The sequence below is a fragment of the Anarhichas minor genome, unplaced genomic scaffold (genome assembly GCF_050575085.1).
Source record: "Anarhichas minor isolate MPS153535 unplaced genomic scaffold, ASM5057508v1 ptg000136l, whole genome shotgun sequence".
Classification (NCBI taxonomy): domain Eukaryota; kingdom Metazoa; phylum Chordata; class Actinopteri; order Perciformes; family Anarhichadidae; genus Anarhichas; species Anarhichas minor.
Window position 1 is genome coordinate 1,823,520 of NW_027466582.1, and position 22,261 is coordinate 1,845,780.

The 22,261-nt window shown below is 42.9% G+C and overlaps 5 protein-coding genes across 7 annotated transcripts in view; 2 read left to right on the forward strand and 3 right to left on the reverse strand.

The window, feature by feature from the left end:
* LOC142942456 (uncharacterized) overlaps window positions 1-3,800 on the reverse strand; it is a 22,251-nt gene extending 18,451 nt beyond the window's left edge. For both annotated transcript variants that reach the window (XM_076084784.1, XM_076084783.1), the window contains exon 1: window positions 258-3,800. In XM_076084784.1, the coding sequence (XP_075940899.1) occupies window positions 258-276 (19 nt within the window). In that variant the 5' untranslated portion in view covers window positions 277-3,800. The remainder of the gene's footprint in view (window positions 1-257) is intronic.
* rmdn3 (regulator of microtubule dynamics 3) lies at window positions 3,304-9,703 on the forward strand. Its single transcript, XM_076084788.1, has 12 exons — window positions 3,304-3,791; window positions 4,471-4,660; window positions 4,869-5,009; window positions 5,552-5,900; window positions 6,086-6,188; window positions 6,346-6,406; window positions 6,505-6,580; window positions 7,568-7,645; window positions 7,750-7,848; window positions 8,556-8,609; window positions 8,972-9,052; window positions 9,179-9,703. The coding sequence occupies exons 1-12, from the start codon at window positions 3,581-3,583 to the stop codon at window positions 9,242-9,244; spliced, it is 1,509 nt and encodes a 502-aa protein (XP_075940903.1). The 5' UTR covers window positions 3,304-3,580; the 3' UTR covers window positions 9,245-9,703.
* Window positions 9,704-10,188: 485 nt separating this feature from the next.
* rad51 (RAD51 recombinase) lies at window positions 10,189-14,555 on the reverse strand. Its single transcript, XM_076084789.1, has 10 exons — window positions 14,030-14,555; window positions 13,573-13,675; window positions 13,228-13,365; window positions 12,921-13,038; window positions 12,729-12,820; window positions 12,486-12,580; window positions 12,247-12,360; window positions 11,807-11,936; window positions 11,531-11,652; window positions 10,189-10,971 (listed from the first exon to the last, which is right to left on the reverse strand). Exons 2-10 carry the CDS (start codon window positions 13,654-13,656, stop codon window positions 10,848-10,850), a joined length of 1,017 nt encoding a protein of 338 aa, XP_075940904.1. The 5' UTR covers window positions 13,657-13,675; window positions 14,030-14,555; the 3' UTR covers window positions 10,189-10,847.
* Window positions 14,556-17,700, forward strand: smim8 (small integral membrane protein 8). Its single transcript, XM_076084791.1, has 2 exons — window positions 14,556-14,835; window positions 15,433-17,700. Exons 1-2 carry the CDS (start codon window positions 14,707-14,709, stop codon window positions 15,589-15,591), a joined length of 288 nt encoding a protein of 95 aa, XP_075940906.1. The 5' UTR covers window positions 14,556-14,706; the 3' UTR covers window positions 15,592-17,700.
* On the reverse strand, window positions 16,099-21,965 carry ddx51 (DEAD (Asp-Glu-Ala-Asp) box polypeptide 51). 2 transcript variants are annotated; one of them, XM_076084786.1, is made up of 16 exons: window positions 21,756-21,965; window positions 20,890-21,194; window positions 20,344-20,525; window positions 20,100-20,250; window positions 19,769-19,914; window positions 19,568-19,639; window positions 19,375-19,481; window positions 19,065-19,173; window positions 18,819-18,964; window positions 18,220-18,412; window positions 17,994-18,109; window positions 17,781-17,897; window positions 17,154-17,255; window positions 17,006-17,069; window positions 16,760-16,894; window positions 16,099-16,237 (listed from the first exon to the last, which is right to left on the reverse strand). In XM_076084786.1, the coding sequence occupies exons 1-16, from the start codon at window positions 21,776-21,778 to the stop codon at window positions 16,220-16,222; spliced, it is 1,986 nt and encodes a 661-aa protein (XP_075940901.1). In that variant the 5' UTR covers window positions 21,779-21,965; the 3' UTR covers window positions 16,099-16,219. The 2 variants fall into 2 exon arrangements, with proteins under 2 accessions (XP_075940901.1, XP_075940900.1); XM_076084785.1 differs by lacking the exon at window positions 16,099-16,237 and having other exon boundaries at window positions 16,703-16,894.
* Window positions 21,966-22,261: the final 296 nt, after the last annotated feature.

Sequence of the window (22,261 nt, forward strand, 5' to 3'; positions counted from 1 at the left end):
GTTATTTATTTTTTTATTGAAAACTCTGCAACCGCAACAAGAATGTTTCAACAGTTATTTCTGCAACACGACCACTGGAGGAAAAACCGGACGCAGCAAATTCCTCACAAAGGAAAAACAAAGTTGAGCAGCAGCTCAGTGAAGTGATGAAGACTTTAAAACTGTCCACGTTTAATATAACCTGTAACAGTGGAAATAACACGAGTTATCACGGAGGATAAACAAGGTGACGCGTGCACACTTTGTGTGTCTCCTACCTGTTGCGTGTCGGCTCATCTTTCCTCATTCGCGGCTCATTTCCACGACAGTTTGGTGGCTTTTTTTTGTGCAAAGCGAAACTTGTCCCTTCATTAACAACCCTGAGAGAGCTGGACGAACACGGAGCACTTCTACCGCTGCTCGCTGCCTCTCTCCGCCATGTTGACAGCGTATTCACCCACGGCTGACTGGATGCTGTTCGGCTCGTTTATATCAGAAAGAGGGCGGAGACAAAACACAGGAGGAGGAGGGCACAAACTGTTAACAGGTGCTGTGTCAAATACATTGTAAACTTGAGTAAATGTATGGTCTCAATCTCTAGTTTCAAGTCTTCTTCAATACAGCATGATGTTCATTTAGTAAATTATAGTCCATTTAGAGTCAAATAGTCCATAAAGCAGAGGATGCTTTAGGGCGGGGCTACTTACTAACTTGCATTCTCTCTAGTGACCACCAGGGGGCGACTCCTCTGGTTGTATAGAAGTCTATGAGAAAATGACTCTACTTCTCTCTTGATTTATTACCTCAGTAAACATTGTAAACATGAGTTTATGGTCTCAATCTCTAGTTTCAAGTCTTCTTCAATACAGCATGATGTTCATTTAGTACATTATGGTCCATTTAGAGTCAAACAGACCATAAAGCAGGGGATGCTTTAGGGCGGGGCTACTGTGATTGACAGGTCGCTACCACAGCACGGTTGTCCCTGTTCCGTCTTAAAACTTTATTAAACCCTTTCAGTGTGTTTTTAGTTTATAGACATTTTGGTGGCTTAAAAATGTTGTATTCGTCGTCCGGTTGTACTGAGCCTCACTTCTGGTTTCAAAAACCAAGATGGCGACGGACAAAATGCTGAAATTCCGCTTCAAAACTTGTTTAATAAAACCGTACTCCACAAATCAATGATTAAAGTCATGATGACTACGTCCACAATAGATGCCATTGAGTTGCATAATGGTAAGTGTAGGATCCAGTACTTTTTGGAGTTTAAACCATACTAGGAACTAAAAGTCAGGATCTGCTGCTTTAATTTTTAAACATTCTTTTTAAATCTGTCTCTCAGAAGATCCTCAACATTATGTGAGGGCAATAATACATCTCTGAAATAGTTCTACACCTTCAAACAGTCCATTGTGTTCAGTTAATATTCTCTATAAATACAAAACTGTATAAATAATGATTATGCCAAATAAATAAAGGAAATAGTTCACATTTGTTATCTGAGGGCCCCGTGGCTCTAAGCAGCTGGTCGGGTCACTTGTGCCTTCAAGCAAGCATTTCCTGCAGTAGGAGCAGCCAAGCCTTACGTGTCTGTTGATACACCAAACTGGTCTGACTGCATGGAATATTGTTCTCACACAGAACCTTTGTTTCATTTAAGTCATTGATCATCATTATCAAAGTGTGCCGATTCATTTCAGGGTTTTCAGGGCTCATACCAGCAGCACTCTGTAGATTATTCCAGTATTTGTTATACGCAATTGTAAACGATTTATGAGTAAAAAGAGAGATTTGTGAGAATTTTATTTCACAGATTCCCTTTTTAAAAGTTCTGATATTCTCAGTGTTTTCCAAATCAGCTTGCCCAGTTTCTACATTGTGATTTCAAACACAGCCTTATTTAACGTTACACACAACTACCAAATGAGGGCACTTTGGTTTGGTTGTGGCTTTTTGGAAAACAGTAATATCCCATTCATTGACCAGAGGATATGCTAAATTTACATTTTTATAAGTTAAGCACAGATTTAAGTGTTCAAATCATTTAGACTCGGTGCTGAACTTTCATTGGGACACCCTGCAGGTATCTGTCATGTGGATTTTCACTGCTTCCTGCATGACATTGTTATTTCCATTGGACACATTCTTGGCACGCTTCAGTAGCAACATGAAGAAAGAAACAGAGTTGTGTCCATTGTCTATATTTGCATATCTGGGTCAGGTTCACAGAATAAACATGGTTTAGCAGAGGCTCCCATCCACTCCCAGGCATTATGGGGGATGTAGTCTTCCCAGCATGTTTCATCCTGATTGATTAATGAAAAGAAATCCTCTGTTAAAACCTTCAGAATATAGAGAGGAATGAAAGTGTAAAGTTTGGTGTATGTGGAGCTACTGAAGTGGATCAGAGTCTGAGAAAAACCTCATTTAGAGAGAACGTCCTTTAAAGAGATGTTTAGATAAATTACAGACATTTTGTAGACACTACAGGTGAATAGTAAATCATTTGAGACACCATGTGATCAGCAATTGGCTTTCTATTCATAAATAAACATCCCAGGCATAGATGATAGGTGGTAAAATCATTGCAGGGACAGATTAAGCCACTTGGGGGCTGGAGGACACATTAGCTTCCCCTGTTGAGGCACAACACATTCTCATGCCCCAGGTTTGCTGGATGCCAGTTGTTTTGTGATGATTTAACTAAACACAGATCTGTTTAAGAATGTGCACCACGTGTGGGCATAATATCAACAGCAACATTAAAGGTATTAAAGCATGGACTTTGAAACTCGGCCCCTTTATGAATCAGGACCTCAAGATTGGATAAGAATGTAGGAGCCACCTTAAAGTCTTTAATTTAGTTTAATGGCACATTGGTAATCAATCAAAGTCTGGACCAACCTGGAGCAGACTTGGTTGATCATTTTGACATAACATCTCATATCTGTGTCTAAGTATATCATAATTTACTCTTTTAATTGTATTTTTTATTTATATTATGTCGACTTTCCACATATTCATATTTCGGACGGAAATGGATTTCCAAACGTTGCACCCTCACTTGTCAACACCTTTTATTTTGTAGGTTGGAACCGGAAGTTATTTTCCCATCTTGACATCAGTGCTGATGCAATGTGACGTAGTCATGTTATACATTTTCATTGCATCATTGCAGCTAGCCGACACACATTTTACACACCTTGTTATGATGTAAAACATCAAAACACTGAAGGCCGCTTGTCAACACCTTTTATTTTGTAGGTTGGAACCGGAAGCTATTTTCCCCACGCGCTAGCCTCGTTGACATCAGTGCTGATGCAATGTGATGTAGACACGTGATATATTTTCATATTCATTGCAGCTAACTGACACACGTTCACACACCTTGCTACGGTGTAAACAAACCGTCTTTTCGTATCGTTTCACTTTAAAATGTGTGTTATGTTTTATATATAAACTCGATTCAGTCTCAAGAGGAACAATTGTAACATCAAGTTAATTACAAGCAGTAACCTTTATTCGCCAGTGAACGCCACAAACAGTGACATGCTAATGAGGCTAAGCTAACGTGCTAGCAGCATCTGCGGAGTGCGAAGAGATGAACACGCCGCTCGGGAGGAGCGGGTTGATCGGACTCGCGGTCGGAGCCACAGTCGGTTGTGGCTTGATCGCCTTCATGATTTACCGGGAGATCGATAGGAGAAGATCCCGGAGTCTGGTGCTGGAGGCCCGGTCAGCTCCACGGCTGTGTGACGGGGCGGAGGAAGAAGCGGTGCTGCTGCGGCGGCGGGAGACGCTGGATGCTCAGGGTGGGTGGGTTTCTGTCAAAAGATACATGGCATGTAAGAAGATATTCAGTTATGATGATGAAACATCTATGGAAGCCCATTTCCGCCACTGTGAGGACAAAATAAAGATCCAGTAAGTCATTATAATGAGATAGTATCTCATAATAATGACTTACTATCTCATAATATGAGATGTGATGTCCCAATAGAATGCATAATGCATGCAACAGTACGCACTTTGTGCCAAAGTTGCTGCTCCCTTAGGGGTTTGAATTGCTCTTATGGTGGTGGAGTCGGGGTGGAGGTTGTCCTGGGAGCTGTTTTTAAAGGGCATTTGCTTTTAAAAGGGTCACCCAAGGCAAACTGGTCCCAGGTTAGTGGCAATTCTATGAGGCAACAGATGAGCTTAAAGATTTGGTGAGAAGCAGCAGCAGCAGCATTGGAAGGAGACAGTTGAGGTGGTTTAGGTGCATTGAACTGGAAGGAAAGCAGGAGCAGCCTCAAGTTACACTGGATTATATTTCCTATCTGGTCAGAAGGGGCTCGTTAGGGAGAAAGACGTGTTAGCCTGCTGCCTCCACAGCCTGATAAGCAGAGGATGGGTGTTCATGTTTGGAGGGGTGGGAGAAGGGTTAGGGATCGGAGGATTAAATTGCAAGTCAAAACCCTCACATCTAACATTTTTGGTCTCCTTCCCCAGAGGTGGAGGCCCAGCAGCAGGCCCTGGCAGCGGTGGCGGCGGCGGTGCAGGGCCTGTCCCCAGAGCGGCAGCTGGAGCTGAGGAACCAGCTGGACCAGGTGCTCACCTGTGTGTCCTCGCTGCGCTCAGAGGTGGCCGAGCTGAGGGGCGGCCTGCAGGACATCGCGGTGCAGATAATCCAGGATGTCAAGTGAGTCACAGTGGTGAGATGTACAGTATCCGTAAGATACCAAACAGATCAGATAAAAAAAACACACCACTGTCAGTGTTGTCAGAAGGAAAGTAACTTCCTCACTTTTCAAACAAACCAGCATTTGAACACATAGCTGCTACAGGATGCTGGATAGTTGGCATTGTTTGACTGATGTGAACGTATGTTCCTCCTCCCCCACATTCAGAAAGGGAGTGGAGGACAGTCAGCGGGTACGTCGTCGGCGCCATCTTGTCCACAGGGAGCGCACTGACTCCAACGGCTCCAGCTCCATCTACTTCACTGCCAGCCAGGGCGTGACCAGCACGTACGAGACCAGCGAAGGAGGGTACGTCGTGGGTTGGTGGTGTTAAAACGCAGCACACTAACTCATTTTTTGTGATTTGGCGTCGTGTTTATGAGAGGAGAGGAGAGGAGAGGAGGGGAGAGGAGAGGAGGGGAGTAATGGGCTGTGAGTCAAGTAGGAATCGAACACTGCAGGACCAGGTCAGCTGATATCTAGGTTTGTTTTTTTAAAAGCTTCTTAACAAGCTTCATTAGTTAATTGCTGTTAATCTCTAAAACCATTACTGACTGTTAACTAAATAGTACCAAGTGTGGCTTTCAGGTTTAGACTCTGACGCTGAGACACAAAGTCAGACACAAAGAGTTTCATAGAGACCACTTAGCTTCAACCAAGGAATAAACTCTGTGGATTATCCAGAGTAAACGTGACACTCACTCTGGAACGTGATGTTGCTGTTGAATTTTGTAAATGTAATTTTTCAATGCTGTGTGAGCAACACACTCAATTTCATTCACACACGATGGATCCTCCTGGCGGAGACAAATAATAATCATTTAAATCAGCGAATAAATAACTCGTCCCAGGTACTCGACGGCCTACGCGGAGTCCGACTACACCGATCGCGACACGGACAAAGAGGAGGGCAAGCGGGAGCCCGAACAGGAGTCTGAGGAAGACGAGGACCAGAGCTGTGCCACCGTCCTCACGCTCCGCCAGGAAGACTCCCAGGAGGAGGAAGTGGAGGAGAGAGGGCTGCTGGAGGAGGCGGAGGAGGAGGAGGAGGAAGAGCAAGAGGAGGAGAGGCTGCAGCTGGTGACTGAAGTCCCCAGTGGGGAGCTGGCTCTCCTCCTGGCTCAGAGCGACATCCTCCACACCGGAGACGCCAGTTTAAAGGCAGAGGGCTTTAAACTGCTGCTGGACAACAGAGCAGAGGTAAGGGACACTGAAACTATTACTAATACTAATATCATCATAGAATAAAGAGTACAGATCATTTTAGATGAAGTAGGTATGAAATACAGCCCCTTGAAGAATTTTCAGATCTTGTTGACCAACTAAAGAGCCCAAACATTTGCTGGTGACACTGACTGGTGCTTCTACTGATTCTGTGTCGGCAGTATGGAGACAGCAGGGAGTTTCTGTGGCGACTGGCTCGGGCTTACAGTGATATGTATGAGTCCACTGAGGACAAACAAGAGAAGAAGAGCTACGCACAGCAAGGTGATGGACGCACAAACACACACACAGACACACCCTGCAATGAAGAAGTTACAACTCAAACAGAGAACTCGACTGACTGTGTCTCTGCCTTAGTTTATCGTGGTATAACATATGACTGTTGTAGTTGTTGTCATTGAGCTGTGAGCTGGTGTTACAGGTCAAGAGGAGGCAGAGTCGGCCCTGAAGAAGAACGGCCTTAACGCAGAGTGTCACAAATGGTGAGATAGCATTCTGGATTTCAACCACTTCTATTATTGCTGCAAACGATTCGTATTTTGATGTCACGATTCTGATTGAAGTTTTTCTTTGGCTCCAGGTTTGCTGTGTTGACAGAACTGACCTCCAAGCATGGGAGCATGCATGGTAAACTAAAGAGCAGCAACATATTAAAGGTAACGCGCAATAAAGGTAACACAGGCGCTTACTTACTGACATGCTTATTTACTGACATGCTTACTGACTGACATGCTTACTGACTGACATGCTTACTTACTGACATGCTTACTTACTGACATGCTTATTTACTGACATGCTTACTGACTGACATGCTTACTGACTGACATGCTTACTGACTGACATGCTTACTTACTGACATGCTTACTTACTGACATGCTTACTGACTGACATGCTTACTGACTGACATGCTTACTGACTGACATGCTTACTGACTGACATGCTTATTTACTGACATGCTTACTGACTGACATGCTTACTGACTGACATGCTTACTGACTGACATGCTTACTTACTGACATGCTTACTTACTGACATGCTTACTTACTGACATGCTTACTGACTGACATGCTTACTGACTGACATGCTTACTGACTGACATGCTTATTTACTGACATGCTTACTTACTGACATGCTTATTTACTGACATGCTTACTTACTGACATGCTTACTTACTGACATGCTTACTGACTGACATGCTTACTGACTGACATGCTTACTGACTGACATGCTTATTTACTGACATGCTTACTGACTGACATGCTTACTGACTGACATGCTTACTGACTGACATGCTTACTGACTGACATGCTTATTTACTGACATGCTTACTGACTGACATGCTTACTGACTGACATGCTTATTTACTGACATGCTTACTGACTGACATGCTTACTGACTGACATGCTTACTGACTGACTAACTTACATTGACAACAAGGCAGATTAAGGTGCTTGTGTATTTACTGCAAGATTTGTTTGCGTTCAGCAGCTTGATGGAGTCTGGAACAAACGATAGCTTCAGGTGTTTGGTTTTGCGATTCATCTTCTTCAGGTTCATATTCAGAGAAGAGAGGACGTTGAGAGTCTGCAATGGTTTTTGTTGCTTGTACCTTTTTTATATGAGTTTTATAAATCTCCATCCAGGAGCATCTGGACCGAGCAATCGCCCTCAGAGATGATGACCCCATGTGTTACTACTTGCTTGGCAGATGGTGCTACGAGGTGAGAGAAGGGGCTGGGCGTGTTTATACTCATTCCAAATGGCCACACTCGTACTTTATTCGGGCCACGACTCTGGGAGTTTTCAGGTGTTTGTGTCTGTGCAGGTAGCCACTCTGGACTGGTTGGAGAAGAAGGCGGCCGCTGCCCTCTACCAGAGCCCCCCCACCGCCACACTGCATGACGCGCTCGAGAACTTCCTCAAGGTACCAGAGTTCTGTAGCTGACGAGACATTTCTGCACTCTTAATTTTACATGTTAGACGTCTACTCCATATGTAGTGTGAACCCTTTTACAACCAACGTCATAATTACGTCTCAGTGTTTAGCTTCGTTAATATGCGTGGAAGCCACGAGCACGCACAAAGGAGTTTATACTCAATCCTCAGATATGTAAATAGTGCTTTTAGCAGTGAACTATTTGTGACAGTCACGTCTGAAGAGATCTGATTTTGCATGCAGCTAACGCCTAGTATAAAAAATAATTCAGAGGTACAAGCCGAGCTTCGTCACCACTCGCGGAGCATTCTGGCACGAGGCACAGGCGGTAAGTTACGTTGTTTTCTGGCGCGCGCACCTCGAGCCGGGCTTCACTACGCCGAGTATAAATTAAACTTTAGCTGGAGACGAAACAAAGGGAAACACGAATCAGCTCAGAGTAGTGGGCTGAAGTCACACATCCAAAATGTCCTCTCATAAAATGGAGCTTAAAGTTTCAGTTGGTTGCAATCTGCAACCTCACCGCTAGATGGCGCCAAATATCTACACAGTAATAACTCAATAACCTTGGCAGCCTCTTACCCACAATGCTTTGAGAAAAATGAGGAGTGGCAAACGTGGTTTTGTTTTCCTTGGGCTTTTCATTTTGTGATTGTAGAAGTGAATGTTTCATATCTATAATATTTGTCTTCCAGGCAGAGGAACTCAGTCCAGCTTTCTCCAAGACAGTGAGACTTCACATCGCTCAGGTAAACGATCCCTCCGTGTTTTTCATCGACCGTCCAATAGAGTGTGTGATTATTGAGTACACAGTGTAGTAACGATCAGCGTGACTTCACCTTTCAGGAATAGAGTGCTGCAGGGAAGACGTATTTTTGTAGGCCAACCTCGGCAGTTAGCATCAACATTTGTGACGGTTTTCAAACATTTTCCACGAACGTTCTCCACCAGTTGTACATTTCTTTACAGTATGAATGCTCAGAATGTCGCATTAACACGGTTCTTAACACTGAGCCATTCACGGACACATCTTAGGCATACAAGCAAACAAAAGGATTTTAAATTTGTGTTTCATGCCAGCTGGTTTTTATTCATGTTGTTTGACTTTTAGTGTCACCAGAAGCTGGGAAACATCTCGGAGGCCACAAACTGGACTGAGCTGGCTCTGAAGACGCCCACAAACTCTGATGCTGTAAGAGCATCCAGTTTAACACATGACAAATCACCAGAAATGTATTTCTGTTCATCGCTTTCAGTATTTAGAGTTGTGTAGATTACTATGTGCATGTTTCATTGTTGCCTTTTCTGTATTTCTAAGGATGAAACGTCTGAACTGGAGGCTCAGCTGAGAGTCTTAACTGACAGAAAAGAAGAATTCTACTGAGATCCAGCCGATGGCACCGATTGGCTAGTCAGGCCGCCAATCTGTGGTCATCCAATCGGATCTCTTTTCCCTTCATTGGTGGATACTTTTGTCACACTGTGAAATATGGAGTTTATTGATGTATATTTATTTTCTTTAACAATTGAGCAAATATCGCTAAAAGTTATATATCTTGATGTTTCTTTGTTTTCTATTTGTTTGCCTTTTTAACTGATATTTTTTTTGAAGGATCCGTTTCCCAAATGACATCCTATCTGAGCACTTCTCTCTAATGTGCAGATGGTTTTATTTCAGACTGATATCTCAAAACTCTGCATGGCTCGATACCCCGACAGGGAGGATCTTTTATTCTGTTTGATTTTTGGAAGAGTTATCTGGACACCGCGTCCTGTTTAATCAGGGATGTTGTGAGAGCTTTAAGTGAAGGGAAGCACTATAAAAATAAACCTATTTAACTTATTTGTATTGTACACACTTCATTCTAATATTGTTCTGATGGGTCCATCAAATCCTCTTTGATGCATTTCTGTGAAGATAAATGACTTTATTAATGTAGATGTAGTAACACTAGTATTTTGATCTGAATATATACGTTTTTTTCAAGCTCCAACTTAAATCACTGAAATAGATCATTTAGTTTAAAGCTACTGTACTGAACCACATTCTTTGGTTTGGTTGTGACTGACAATATTTGTACTTTACTTTGTGTCGAGTATCTTTGCTTCCGTTGAGCTTTGAGTGGTTTTACATTCCTGTCTGAAGTGAAAGTTAAGCTGCAGGTTATTACTTTGATCTAACACTTTGTTCTTGTTGAGGTTGATTTTGCAGATTCATTTGATCCTGAAATAAAAAATATGCACTTATGTGACACATGGATAACATTGAAAAAAATGTTTTTTGGATTCATGTCTCGTAACATTCATGTCTAACAAATGAGAAGTCAGTTTAATGGTAAAACAAGTTTAATTTAGCCACGACGCTTATATACAGAAGGTTGTGGTGAAGACGAACACAAAGGGACAAACCAGTAGTGAAGGAAGTGACACGACAAAGTAAAATAACAGTATTCTCAGAAAACACTTAAAAACGACAACATTCAACAGAAACTTGAAGACGAAGCTTCAAAAAAAGATCTCAAACTATTTAAAATAGTTTTCTCCAAAATAATTTTTTTGACCACTCAAGGCAACTCAAGAGATGCATCGCACCCAACAAAGAAATAAGAAAAGACCATATTTCTAATTATAACTTATTGAGATACCGATCTTGTAATTATGAAGTATCTCATAGAATAACAGATCTTGTATTACTATGTCACAGTTGCAGGAAAACTTTTCTTTTCCCTTTGTTGAGTGAAATGTGCGTCAGTGTGAAAGAAAAGGAAACATTCCATCTTGCTGCTCCAGGTCCTGCAGCCTGGACCTTCTTATCCTCTGCCTCAATCAGCATCAAATCATACAACGTCCGTCTCTGGGTCACCCATCAGTCCGAGGCTCTGTGTGAAGGTCGCGCATACACACACACACACAACACTTTAGTCCGGGATTGAGTCAGCCGGTGTGACGGTAACATTTACCACCCTGCTCCCTGCCTCTCCGCCAGCTCAGTCCTTGGCGTCGCCCACTCCGTCAGCGTTGATGGCAAACATGGCTTCAGACTCCGGCAGGCAGGGCGAGTCGTAGATTTTACAGATCCTCGTCTCTCCTCGGCCTTTCCTCAGGTACAGACTGCAAAAAACAGACTTTTTAATCGTAGCGTCACAACTCGTACTAACACTCGTTCTTTAAGTCGAGATGAAAAATGCAGTTGTAACACTTTTAGATCACATCCCATACTGTGCAGCTACAATATGCCAAATAAATTACAAATAATCTACTTTGTACTTTTATATTAAAATCATTTTCTTCCTGTAAGACATAAGACGTGTGCTTATGTCAGCTACTAACGACCATTCATATCATGCAGGAGGTGACCTCTGGTTCTGCCGAGTGAAGCCAACGCCGAAGTTTTAAAACTTGCATTCTCTCTAGTGTCCACCAGGGGGCGACTCCTCTGGTTGTATAGAAGTCTATGAGAAAATGACTCTACTTCTCTCTTGATTTATTACCTCAGTAAACATTGTAAACATGAGTTTATGGTCTCAATCTCTAGTTTCAAGATCAGAACACCAAAATGTTCTTGCATGAGTTCCATAGAAGTCCTGGTGTCATGAAGCTGCAGCCGTGACCTCTTCTCGTACCCACTCATCTCTATTTAAAGTGTCCAAACACTCAGTGCATCACTCACCGTGTGGTGGAGGCGTGAGCCATAATGTTTCCCCCGATCGGTTTCTTGGGATCTGCGGAAAACATGGCCGCCCCGTCCACCTGCGCCACCACCTGGTTGGAAATCACCACTGCAACGCCGAACTGTCGTGACAAAGGGTTGAGGCAGACAAAAATACTTCACCACACTTTTGAGTTATCGCTCGGGTCCTAAAACAGCAGGAGCGAGAAACATCATCACACAACCAGCACGTCTCAACCTCTCAGGAGTACAGCCGCACACGGTCCAGCTGCCTACCTCGTCCGCCAGCCGGAGCAGCATGCGGAGGAAGCGTCCCAGGTGTCCCTGTCGGGCTGACAGCTCACCTCTGCCCGAGTAGTCCGTTCTGTACAGAGCTGTGGAGCTGTCCACTATCAGCAGGGCATACCTGACGCACAGGGAGGGAGAGAGAGAGAGAGTGTGTGTGTGTGTGTGTTTGTGTTAGCTGCAGAGATACACACTACTATCCTGCCTACTCGCACTGAAACGTCATTCCAAATAACTGCGGTCATTGGACATATTCAAGAAGCTGATACAGGAATACATGGGAAAAACATAGCAGCTAATGCTACAGTAGGTGTTCAGTGGTAAAATGTACTCAACAAATCTATTATTTAGAGACGAGTTAAGGCTCAAATATGCATCTGAAGAAGGATAAGTTAATACTCTGTCGGTAGAGACTTTTGGTGCTGACTGACCTGGACTCGGCCATCATGGCGGAGGCTTGGTACAGCAGCTGGGTCTGATGGTCTGTGTTGAAGGCTCGGGCGTAGGCCACGTTGTCCAGAACGTCACTGCCCACCAGCCCGTACCTGAAAACACGGAGAGTTCCTCCTATTTTACATTTCCAAATGCACAACAGGCAGGACGGCAACATATGAGAGACGGACAACACGGATGCAGAAAGGACGTCCCAAAAATACACATGTTGACTCACCTCTCAGCTACAGCGAGGAGTCTCTCTGGTCTGAAGGTTCCCTCTGTGTCGATGTACATGGCTTTACCTTCTCCACCCCCCTGATCAATGGGCAGCTGTGGACAGAAAGGACAAAGTCATTTTTAATCTGCAGCACTCACTGTTAACCAGAACCAGAACAGGTGTGTCACATTGTTCTGTATCCTGTGTTTCATCAGTACGTGGCTCATATTTGACTTTGTTCTACACTGAGGCCGTCTCTACCTGACAGGTGACAGCGAGTGTGTGGCACAGCTGGGTCTTCCCCGTCCGAAACTCCCCGAACATCTCTGTGATGGAGCCGGTCTCGATCCCACCTGCAGGAGAAACAAATAACTCAAAAATTAAACTTCACGTTTCCCCCCCACATGGTGCACTCCGGCTGAATATTTGGATCGTTCACAGGGTTTTACGGACCCTGCAGGAGTTTGTCGAGCTCCTTGGAGCCTGTAGAGATCTGGATGATCTCGGCTCTCCTCTGGTGGAACTCGGTAGCTGTGGTGAAACCCATCGGCACAAGTTTGGCAGCTTCAGCCTGGGAGGGAAGGAGAAATAAAATACAGTGCATTAGAACTAAAATATCTGCTGATAACAGTGAATATCAACACTTGAAATATGTTTAATTTAGAAACAGAGTAACAGAGGGGGGGGGGGGTCGCTACACCAGTCCAGTCAGCACTCATGCATTCTTCTGGGATGCTGAAAGAAGACCGTTGTTTCTTACTAGAATCTTGTCAGCCTTGGCCTCACTGATGCCTTTGATGTTGAGCAGCTCCTTCTTGGGTGCGTAGGCCACCGCCTCGATGGTGTGGAAACCTGCTTCGCCCAGCTTCTTGATGTCGCTGGCACCGACCCCACATTGCTGTATGCGGAGACATTAGAACAAGAGACAGCTCAGCATGAATCCACCGGGTGAGAGAAGACCGCAAAACGTTGTTGGGTTTTAGGAACAGTCCTGCGCGTGGCCCTGACCAAGGAAAGTGGGTCAAAAAACGTTTCTCTCCAAAACCAAAGCCCCACTCAGGCAGAACATGGGCGATTACAGTTGTACAAAGTGAGATATACACACCTCCAGTCTGCTCAGAGGCTGTGGGCCGAAGCTTTCTTCCTCCTCCACCTCTGTCTCCACCCTGGCCTCGCTCCTCATAGCCATGGTCTGAGTGTGAAGAAACCTGGTCAACAGAGAGGAGACAGAAGGGCTGTGTGACAGATAATCATGGTGGTGTCTTAACTATAACGAGCAAGCGTCTGGTTGTCATAATTCCGTGACATGTGCTGGTAATTTAACGTACCCGGTGAAAACAATACACAACCGGTATGGCTTTAACCCTGTTACTGCTTTACCGTTAGCTTGTTAGCATTAGCGCTGTTTTCGCATTAGTTCGCTTCTTTTCAGCAGCGTTAAACCGCCCAAACCAGAAGATAAACCGACAAGTTAACTACGTCACGTGTAGCTTACCTGTGGTTTCTAATAATATAATATACAAGTTTTCATTTGATAAAGACGCAGGACTCGCTTAACCTACCTGCTGTCTGTCTTCTAGCTAGTTTCTCTCGAACTCGACTGTTTGATAAGCAAAAAGCTCCCGCGCGACACACAAACAAAACGTGATGACGTTGTTCGTGAAGACGTCGAGAATCCAACCAATCAAACGCAGCCGATCTATCCTTCAAAGTAAAAGTTCCAACAGGAAGTCCTAACCCTGTAAAGGCTGAACCATCTTCTTCTTCTTTTTAGAGGTTTATTTGCGGTTGGCAAACAATGAATTGGCGCATTACCGCCACCAACTGGTATGGAGTGTGGATCAGGATGTCTAGTAAAAAAATAAATAAAAAAATAATAAAAAATAAAATGAAATAAAATGAAATAAAATGAAATAAAATGAAATAAAATGAAATAAAATGAAATAAAATGAAATAAAATGAAATAAAATGAAATAAAATTCTTGAAGAAGAAGAAGAAGAAGAAGAATGAATGAATTTCCGCTCACAACCACCAGGGACGCTGTGATATTTTAAGTCCTCACTCTCCTCCTCTTCTTCTTCTTTAATCTCGTCTCCATCGTTGACTTTGAAAACATGGCTACGCTTTAAGGTAGACAGCGTAGACCACAGGACCAAGAAGGTCTGCAATGTTCATTTACCGAGCTTCGTTTTCATAACATTTCTCTAAAGAGCCGCGGTTCATAGGTTTTGACCGGACATGGCGGATAAAGACGTCGGTCAAGGGAAGGAGAGTCCCGGGGAGAAAGGTTTCCGGACCCCCGGACTGAGAGGCGCACAGACCACGACCCTGTTCAGAGCTTTCAATCCGGAACTCTTCATGAAACCGGTGAGACTCAAACAGACAAACTGTCATTAAGCCAAATAATAATAATAATAACTTTATTTATATAGCACCTTTAAAAACAGTGTTTACAAAGTGCTTTGACAGACAAAGAAGCAAAAGCAAGACAATAACAACAACAACAGAAAGCTCAGTGAGACAGTTGATACGATTGAAATAAAATTATATCTATATATATATTTAGTAAAATCAGCAAATAAAAATAAAACAGAAAAGCGACGACATCACATAAAAGCCAGTCTGTAAAAATGTGTTTTAACAAGTTCCAAATAACTGTTGGAACTTGTCTCTGTATCTGTAATGTGTAACTTGTTTTGACGTGTACAGTTTTGGAGATAACTGAAAGTTAAAAAACTTAAAAGTACAGGTTTAGTCCATGTTTGACAATGATTAAGAGTTTCAGACGTAAACAGTGGCATTCTCTTTAGACATCTTTAAATGATACTTGGCACCTGTTTATTATTTAGAAAGTGTGTTTTTTAAAATGATTTTTCCTCACTCAGAACGAGACAGTTCACCTGCTGCTGGATAAAATGTCCTCCAAAGACCTTCTCTGTAACGTAAAGCTGTGTTGTTTTGCAGAACAAACCCGTGATGGCGTTCGGACTGGTGAGCATCACCTTGTGTGTGGGCTACCTGGGCTACATGCACGCAACGAAAGAAAACGACCAGCAGCTGTACGAGGCAGTCGACAGCGAAGGAGACAAATACATGAGGAGGAAGACTTCCAAATGGGACTGATGGCACGACACGTTCTATGAGAACCTCTTCTATGAGAACATGTTCTATAATGCTGTGTGTGTGTGTGTGTGTTATAAGGACAGAGTAAATTAAAACTGGATTGAAAAAAGGAACCCTGTCAAACATTTCTCTAAATGCTTCCATTAAACTTCTGCAATCTCTAAAAATAACTGAATTTTGAGCAAACTCAAAGCAGACCTGATGTGTAGAAAGACATTTGAAGATGTTTCCTTGATCTGTTGGATAAATATAGTTTCTGAATTCATGAATGATTATTTATGATGTATTTATTAGAGTAGTTTTGGCCCTAAAACACTCTGACTTATATTAATCTCACCACTCCTTATGTTTAAGAGACAGACGGACGGATGTGAAGGATAGCTAAACTAAAGTTCACGTTTTGTAAATAATGCCATTATCCACTTCAATCATTACCTCACTTAAAGGAAATGGACATTGAAAACTGGCGCTGTGGTGCTTAAATCACCAGCTGCACCACACACATGAAACATTTTATGTTTTATTAAACAACATAAAAAACTCCAAGTACAGCTGAAACACAAAATGAAATGTGTTCTTCGTGAAGCCCTGAGGTCCGCTCGGAGGAGGATCAGTCGGTGTTGCTCCGTTATTTGGCTCTCTCGTCCTGTAGAGACAAACAAAAGGCCGACAGTCTTTCATATCAAAGCTTTCAGGTGAACGTTGTCTTTTTGTTGGTTGAGATTTGCATGAAAATGACTAAAACTAGTTAGTTTTCAGGAGGTTTCATTTTGTGTCTATTTTGGTGGTCCCTGTGGACTAAAGTGGGAGTGTTTCAGATCACCAGAGTCCCTTTAAAAAAAACTCAAATTTGACTGATTTCACCAGAATCCAAACCGATGACGAGCATTAAGAATAACTTTATAGAAATACTTAATCTCGCTAAATGTCTCATTCACTTCTGCAGATCATTTAGAGGCATCCGTGTTCAATTTAAACTGTTTCATAACCAGTTAAAAGTTCCTCGCGGTAACTTTAAGTGTCACATTGAAAATGACAAATTCATTGACATAAATGATTGAAGGAGAGTTCAGTTTTAATAACACAATGACCAGATATGCACAGAAACCCTTGAAACCGTGCACATTCATTCCATTTCAACATTTAATGAATGTGTTTGAGATGGTACCTTGATGGCGTTGGCCAGCTCCTGCAGAGTTTGTTCATATCGGGCCTCCATACCCTTCAGGTTCCCTGGTTTAACGATCTGCTTTTGAATCCCGGGGGTTCCTGCTTCCACCACCATCTGAAGGAAGTTCTTCTCCTGAGTGGGACGAGAAAAAAAATATTGTTTTATAGCATCTTTACATCCTGTTTATGCTGTTCATACTCTATCATCCATATTTAATCATGCTTGTCTGTAGAAGAGCTCCACCTGTACGCCCAGCAGAAAGGTGAAGGCCAGGCCGGGTTTCCCTGCTCTTGCTGTTCTTCCAATCCTGAAAAATAAAAAGGGACAAAGTCTCAGTCAGAACACAATATGATGGAGCTACAACACGCAACATGGATATTGGACGGCTCACCTGTGAATGTACGCCCGGATGTACTGCGGCGCATCGTAATTCACAACACATTTGACCCCGTTGATGTCGATGCCTCTGGCAGCTGCGTCTGTGCTGATCAACCTGCAGGTTTTAGTTTGATTCATTGCTCATTAAAGCGCCCACTGCAGGAACTCACAACTGGCTCAGTCAATAAATATATAAATTAATAAATATACATTAAGAGAATACTATATACTGTATATATTCCCTTCATTAGGTCTATGATCATGATGACTACTCTATGGATACACTGCTTGACTCTTTCTCTACCGTTACATACAGCACATAGTAACAACAGCGGGAGTTTTACAGTTGGTAAATATTTATAATGTAAGACGACACAAACTTTCATGCTTGTGAATTTGCTGTCTTGTGTGTAAATTGCAAATTTTTCTGACTGTTGTTTTGGACTTGTGTTTTATCTTTCTAAAGTATGTTCAGTATATAGATGGACTTGAAATGAAATGCCTGATGAAGTTTGCTGTACTGGAACACAGACACTCATAAAAGACGTATCGTAACTGTTGATAGTGTGCCGGAGCTGATTTTTCATTACTTTGGTTTGTCGCTTATTCTCCAACACAACTGTGCGCATTCAAGACTCACAGTTGGATCTTTCCTTGTTCAAACTTCTTCAGCGTCTTCTTCCTCTCAGCGGGAGAGAGCCGGGAGGAGAACTCAGCGGCCTGAACTCCACCGAAGAGATGCACCAGCAGATAAAGTCTGAGGAGGAAGAAAAATGAACCAGTAAGGCCACGCTGAACAGGTACAATATATATATATATATATATATACGGAAACAGTGTTGCCGTCTCCGACCTGTGTGCGGTCTCCCTGGAGTTGGTGAAACAGAGGACGGGGCTGAGCTTCATGCGCAGGATGAAGTGGAGGATGAGGAGGGGCTTCTTGCTTAACGTACAGGGAACGTAATACTCCTAAACACATACAAAAAAAGGTGCAGCCATTAACGAAGTGAGCTGAAGTTCAATCATGTTTGTCCGACGGTACAGCGCCTCCTTCCTGAAGGCAAACGGTCATCTCTTACCGTCAGACCTTGGGGGAAGTCAAAGCCGCCCTGTGTCTGGGTGAGGGCTGCCGGTGTGGTGGAGCTGGAGTGACTGTGGATGGAGCTGAAGAGTCGGGGCTGGTGGAGGCCCAGCTGCTGAAGCTTCTCCGGGTTCTGTGTCAGTGTGGCAGAAAACAGCAGCTTCTGCAGCGGCATCTGAGGCGGAGACAGACTGAGAGGGGACACGGATAATGAATGATGTTTTTATTTATCTATATTTAAGTTACTGTGAAGAACTTTCAACTGGTTATGAAACAGTCTCAAATTGATACTGATGCATCGGTCCAATGTACCGAGCCAGGCTAGCTGTAAACCGCTGCTTCCAGTCTTTATGCTAAGCTAGGCTAACCGCGCCCCGACTCCAGCTCTGTACTGAACACACAGACATACATTTCATATCAATCTTCTTATCTCACACTCGGAAAGACGATATATATTTCATATCATTTTTGAACTTTTCCTTTAATAAAATGTTGAACTGTTAAACATGAGGTATATACTGTAGTGTTCTGAATAAAACAAAACTCTTACTTCTTTATCCACTGAAAAGAGACTTCAGGTGTGAAACACAGACTCACCTGGCTGCTGTGACGTACGCTGGCTCAGTCCGCCTGAAGATGGACCCGACGTCTGCACCGCCGCCTGATCTGTACACCGCCTTCACCACCTGACTGAGCCAAGACTGGTGCATGCTGTCAATCATCCTGTCAGCCTCGTCAATAATCTGGGAGGGATGAGAGAACGAAAGCACACCAATGGTAGATGGTGGACAATGTCACGTATTTCTGCTATTGCTTTTAGTTGCGCAGGTTTTAAGAACTCACAAGAAACCTAAGGTGTTCCAGACTGAAGCCTGAGTTCTTGTTGATGTGATCGACCAGTCGACCCGGAGTGGCAACAACGATGTCGGCTAAACTGCGTCTCATGCCCCCTCTGGAAGAAAAAGAAGCTATCGTGAGTATTGTACAAATACCACGTCCTGATCTGATATTTATTCATTACTATGTCTTCAATCATTCTCCTAATGCAAAGTGTTGGTGCCCCCTGGTGGTGGTAAAGAGAAAGACAACCATCTGCCATCATGGAAAAAATACTTCTTAATTTAAATACAACTTTCAACCGGAAGCAGCTCACCTGAGTTCAGAGAGTGAAGCCTGCTCTGCAGCAAAAGACTTCTGACCAGCCACCATCACCACTTTCAGAGAGCTGCCCTCAGCGTATGATGTGAACACTTTGCAAACCTGTACAGGAAGAACGTGTTCAATCTACAGACCTAAACATTACTGGATTATGTTGTATCCAGACTTTTGTTTTGAAAGGTTCTGACCTGCTGGGCGAGCTCTTTGGTCGGCAACACGGCCAACGCCCGGACTTCACACACCACCCGCTCCGTCAGCACCTGATGGTGGAGAACGTCTTTATTTAATCTGGAGAGTCTCTCTCCCTCCTCTCTCTCTCTCTCTCTCACACACACACGCACACACACAGTATGAATCCATTGCTTAAAGGTTTTTTGAGGGAAGCTCACCTGTACGACAGGTATGACAAATGCGAGAGTCTTGCCACTGCCCGTCGGTGCAGACACACATATATCTCTGGGCTTGTAGCCGCCTCGTCCAATCAGCAGGCCCTGCTGTGCGCTCTCCAAGATGGCCGGGATTACCTCTGCTTGCACTGTGAAAAGGTGAAAATTATTATTATTATCACAAACTAATGAAGCAAATAACACTGATGGAACACATCAGACATATTTGAACTAACATCAACATTAAATGAAAATGTACAGGCCAGTTCTGGATCACTTAGAAACTTCAGAAACTTGCTGCTGAATGTAAGGAAATACAGCCGAGTGTCATCACCTGGAAAAAGGTGCTGAATTCCATTATTTTGCAGTTTTTTCACGAGCAGAGCAGAAAGTCCCGGGAGGTCAGCGATGGGGACCAGGTTGCTTTTAATGTCTCTGTGAATGACATCAGGCTGAGCGAGCCACTGAGGCAGAACTCTGTGTACCTGAGAAAAGAAGAACACACACACTAAAACTCCGGAGGTTTAATGCTAATGCTATCGGAGAACCTTTAAGCTCCACCAAACGAATGACTGTACCTTTTGGACAGGTTTGTTCTCGAATCCTCCCAGAACCGTGAATCCAGTTGGAGCATAAGTCTTCTCCGTGGTTTCTTTTAGTGTCACGTTTTCTGTCTCCGTCTCCTCTTCTCCTCCTCCTGAGTCCTCCTGTCCGTCTCTTCCTGTCACAGGAGTTTCTGGCAGATCTTTAACTGAAATGCCTAAAATCCGAAAGACAGACAAACTGAATCATCTGAGGGCATATTTTTGTTCTGCATGTCGTACCTGTATTACAGAAGCAACATCACAATTTGCAACCGGCCGTAACTGAACTTCTGCAGTGCAGGGCTCAGCAAGTGAAATACCACGCTGGGCTTATAAATGTAGCATCTAAAATAATTAAACATTATGGCACTCAATTATCTGCGCTGACCTAAAATCGGCTGATAATATTGGTCATAACAATGTGTCGGTCGGGCTCTTTAAAAGGCACAATGTAACAGTGAAGGAATGTCATCATATCATAACATCGATCATGTGAATGATGTGATATGAATAGATTACCCAGTGTGAGTTTATACACACCTGACTGAACCTTTTTCTTCTTTTTCTTCTGTTTCTCGTTCTTCTTTGCCTCTTCGACAGGCTCATCAGGATTATCAGAGTCCGCATCTTCTGATTTCCTCTTTTTGTGCAGTTGAGGCTCTTGACCGCTGTTCTTGTCAGCTTTTCTTTTCTTTTTCACATCTTGTTGTTCCGTCCGTTCTTTAGGCGGGCGTTCTGTCCTACTCTGTTTCTGCTTCTCTTTTGCCTTCTGCTGCAGTTTAGCCAGTAACGCCTGAGACCGGGACTCCTTTGAGACACTCTCACTTTCCTCCTCTCCAAGGTACCTGTGAGCGACACGACAGAATGTAATATGTTACAGATTGTTCAGTCCACTTCTTCAGCATAAGCAACAACACGGCAGACCGTAGAATTATACGATTCTAGCTACACTTTTGTCAAAAACGTGTTAAAGGAAATGTTATTAAAAATAAAATGTTGCTGATCTGTTGTGTGTGCCCAAATATAATAAAGCATAACTCATTTCAGTAATTAATAGACTTACTTTGGGTATTTTAACAAAATAATAGATTAGTGTCTGTTATTTACATGCTTTTTGTTATACCTTAGCCGATACAAGCTAATAATACCAAGCAGATAATAAGTTCTCAGTATTACACAGTTCTACCATGTATGACATATCATATGTATATTCTATGTGACAGGTTTCTGATATTTGCACCTGTTAAAGACAACTTTATTGCTTATTACTTTTGCTATATGATGTGAAAACTATCTCTACTTATTATCTCAGAAGCAACGCACATCTATATAACTCTAAAATCATGTAGCTATGTGACAAAAGGACAAACTATGGAAGCGAGTGCAGAAAATAACAGTAACTTTACCTGTTTACAAGAAAAAGAGACATTTCAAAAGCAGGATAATACACTCCAAGAAGGTTTTTGTATACTTGTCAGCTATTCCGCATTTAGAAATGATTAAGCCTGAATATCAACTAACGTCGCCGAGATTCGTTAACAGCTCTGATTCTTTAAAGTACTGTAAACGTTTAACTTCTACGACCACCACCGCTTTCTCATGTGTTTTCCACACTTCACTAGACGCGGTTTGATGACGCCCAACAATACAGTCGCTAGTTAACGCGTCACTAGTCGGTCGCTACCATGTCACTTGGTTTTTCTGTAAAGAAAATTGAATAAAAAAAATAATTTTAGATTTCAGATCTACTCACTCATACATAGCCTAATATTTGATTAGAATACATTTAAAAAAAATGTGGCTAAAACGTAACTTTTATTTTTTTTACACAACCATATATGGATCCGTCCACCTGATGACGTCTACCAATCAAAAGAAAGCGGGACAATTTTAAACAGCGAAGAAGAACAAA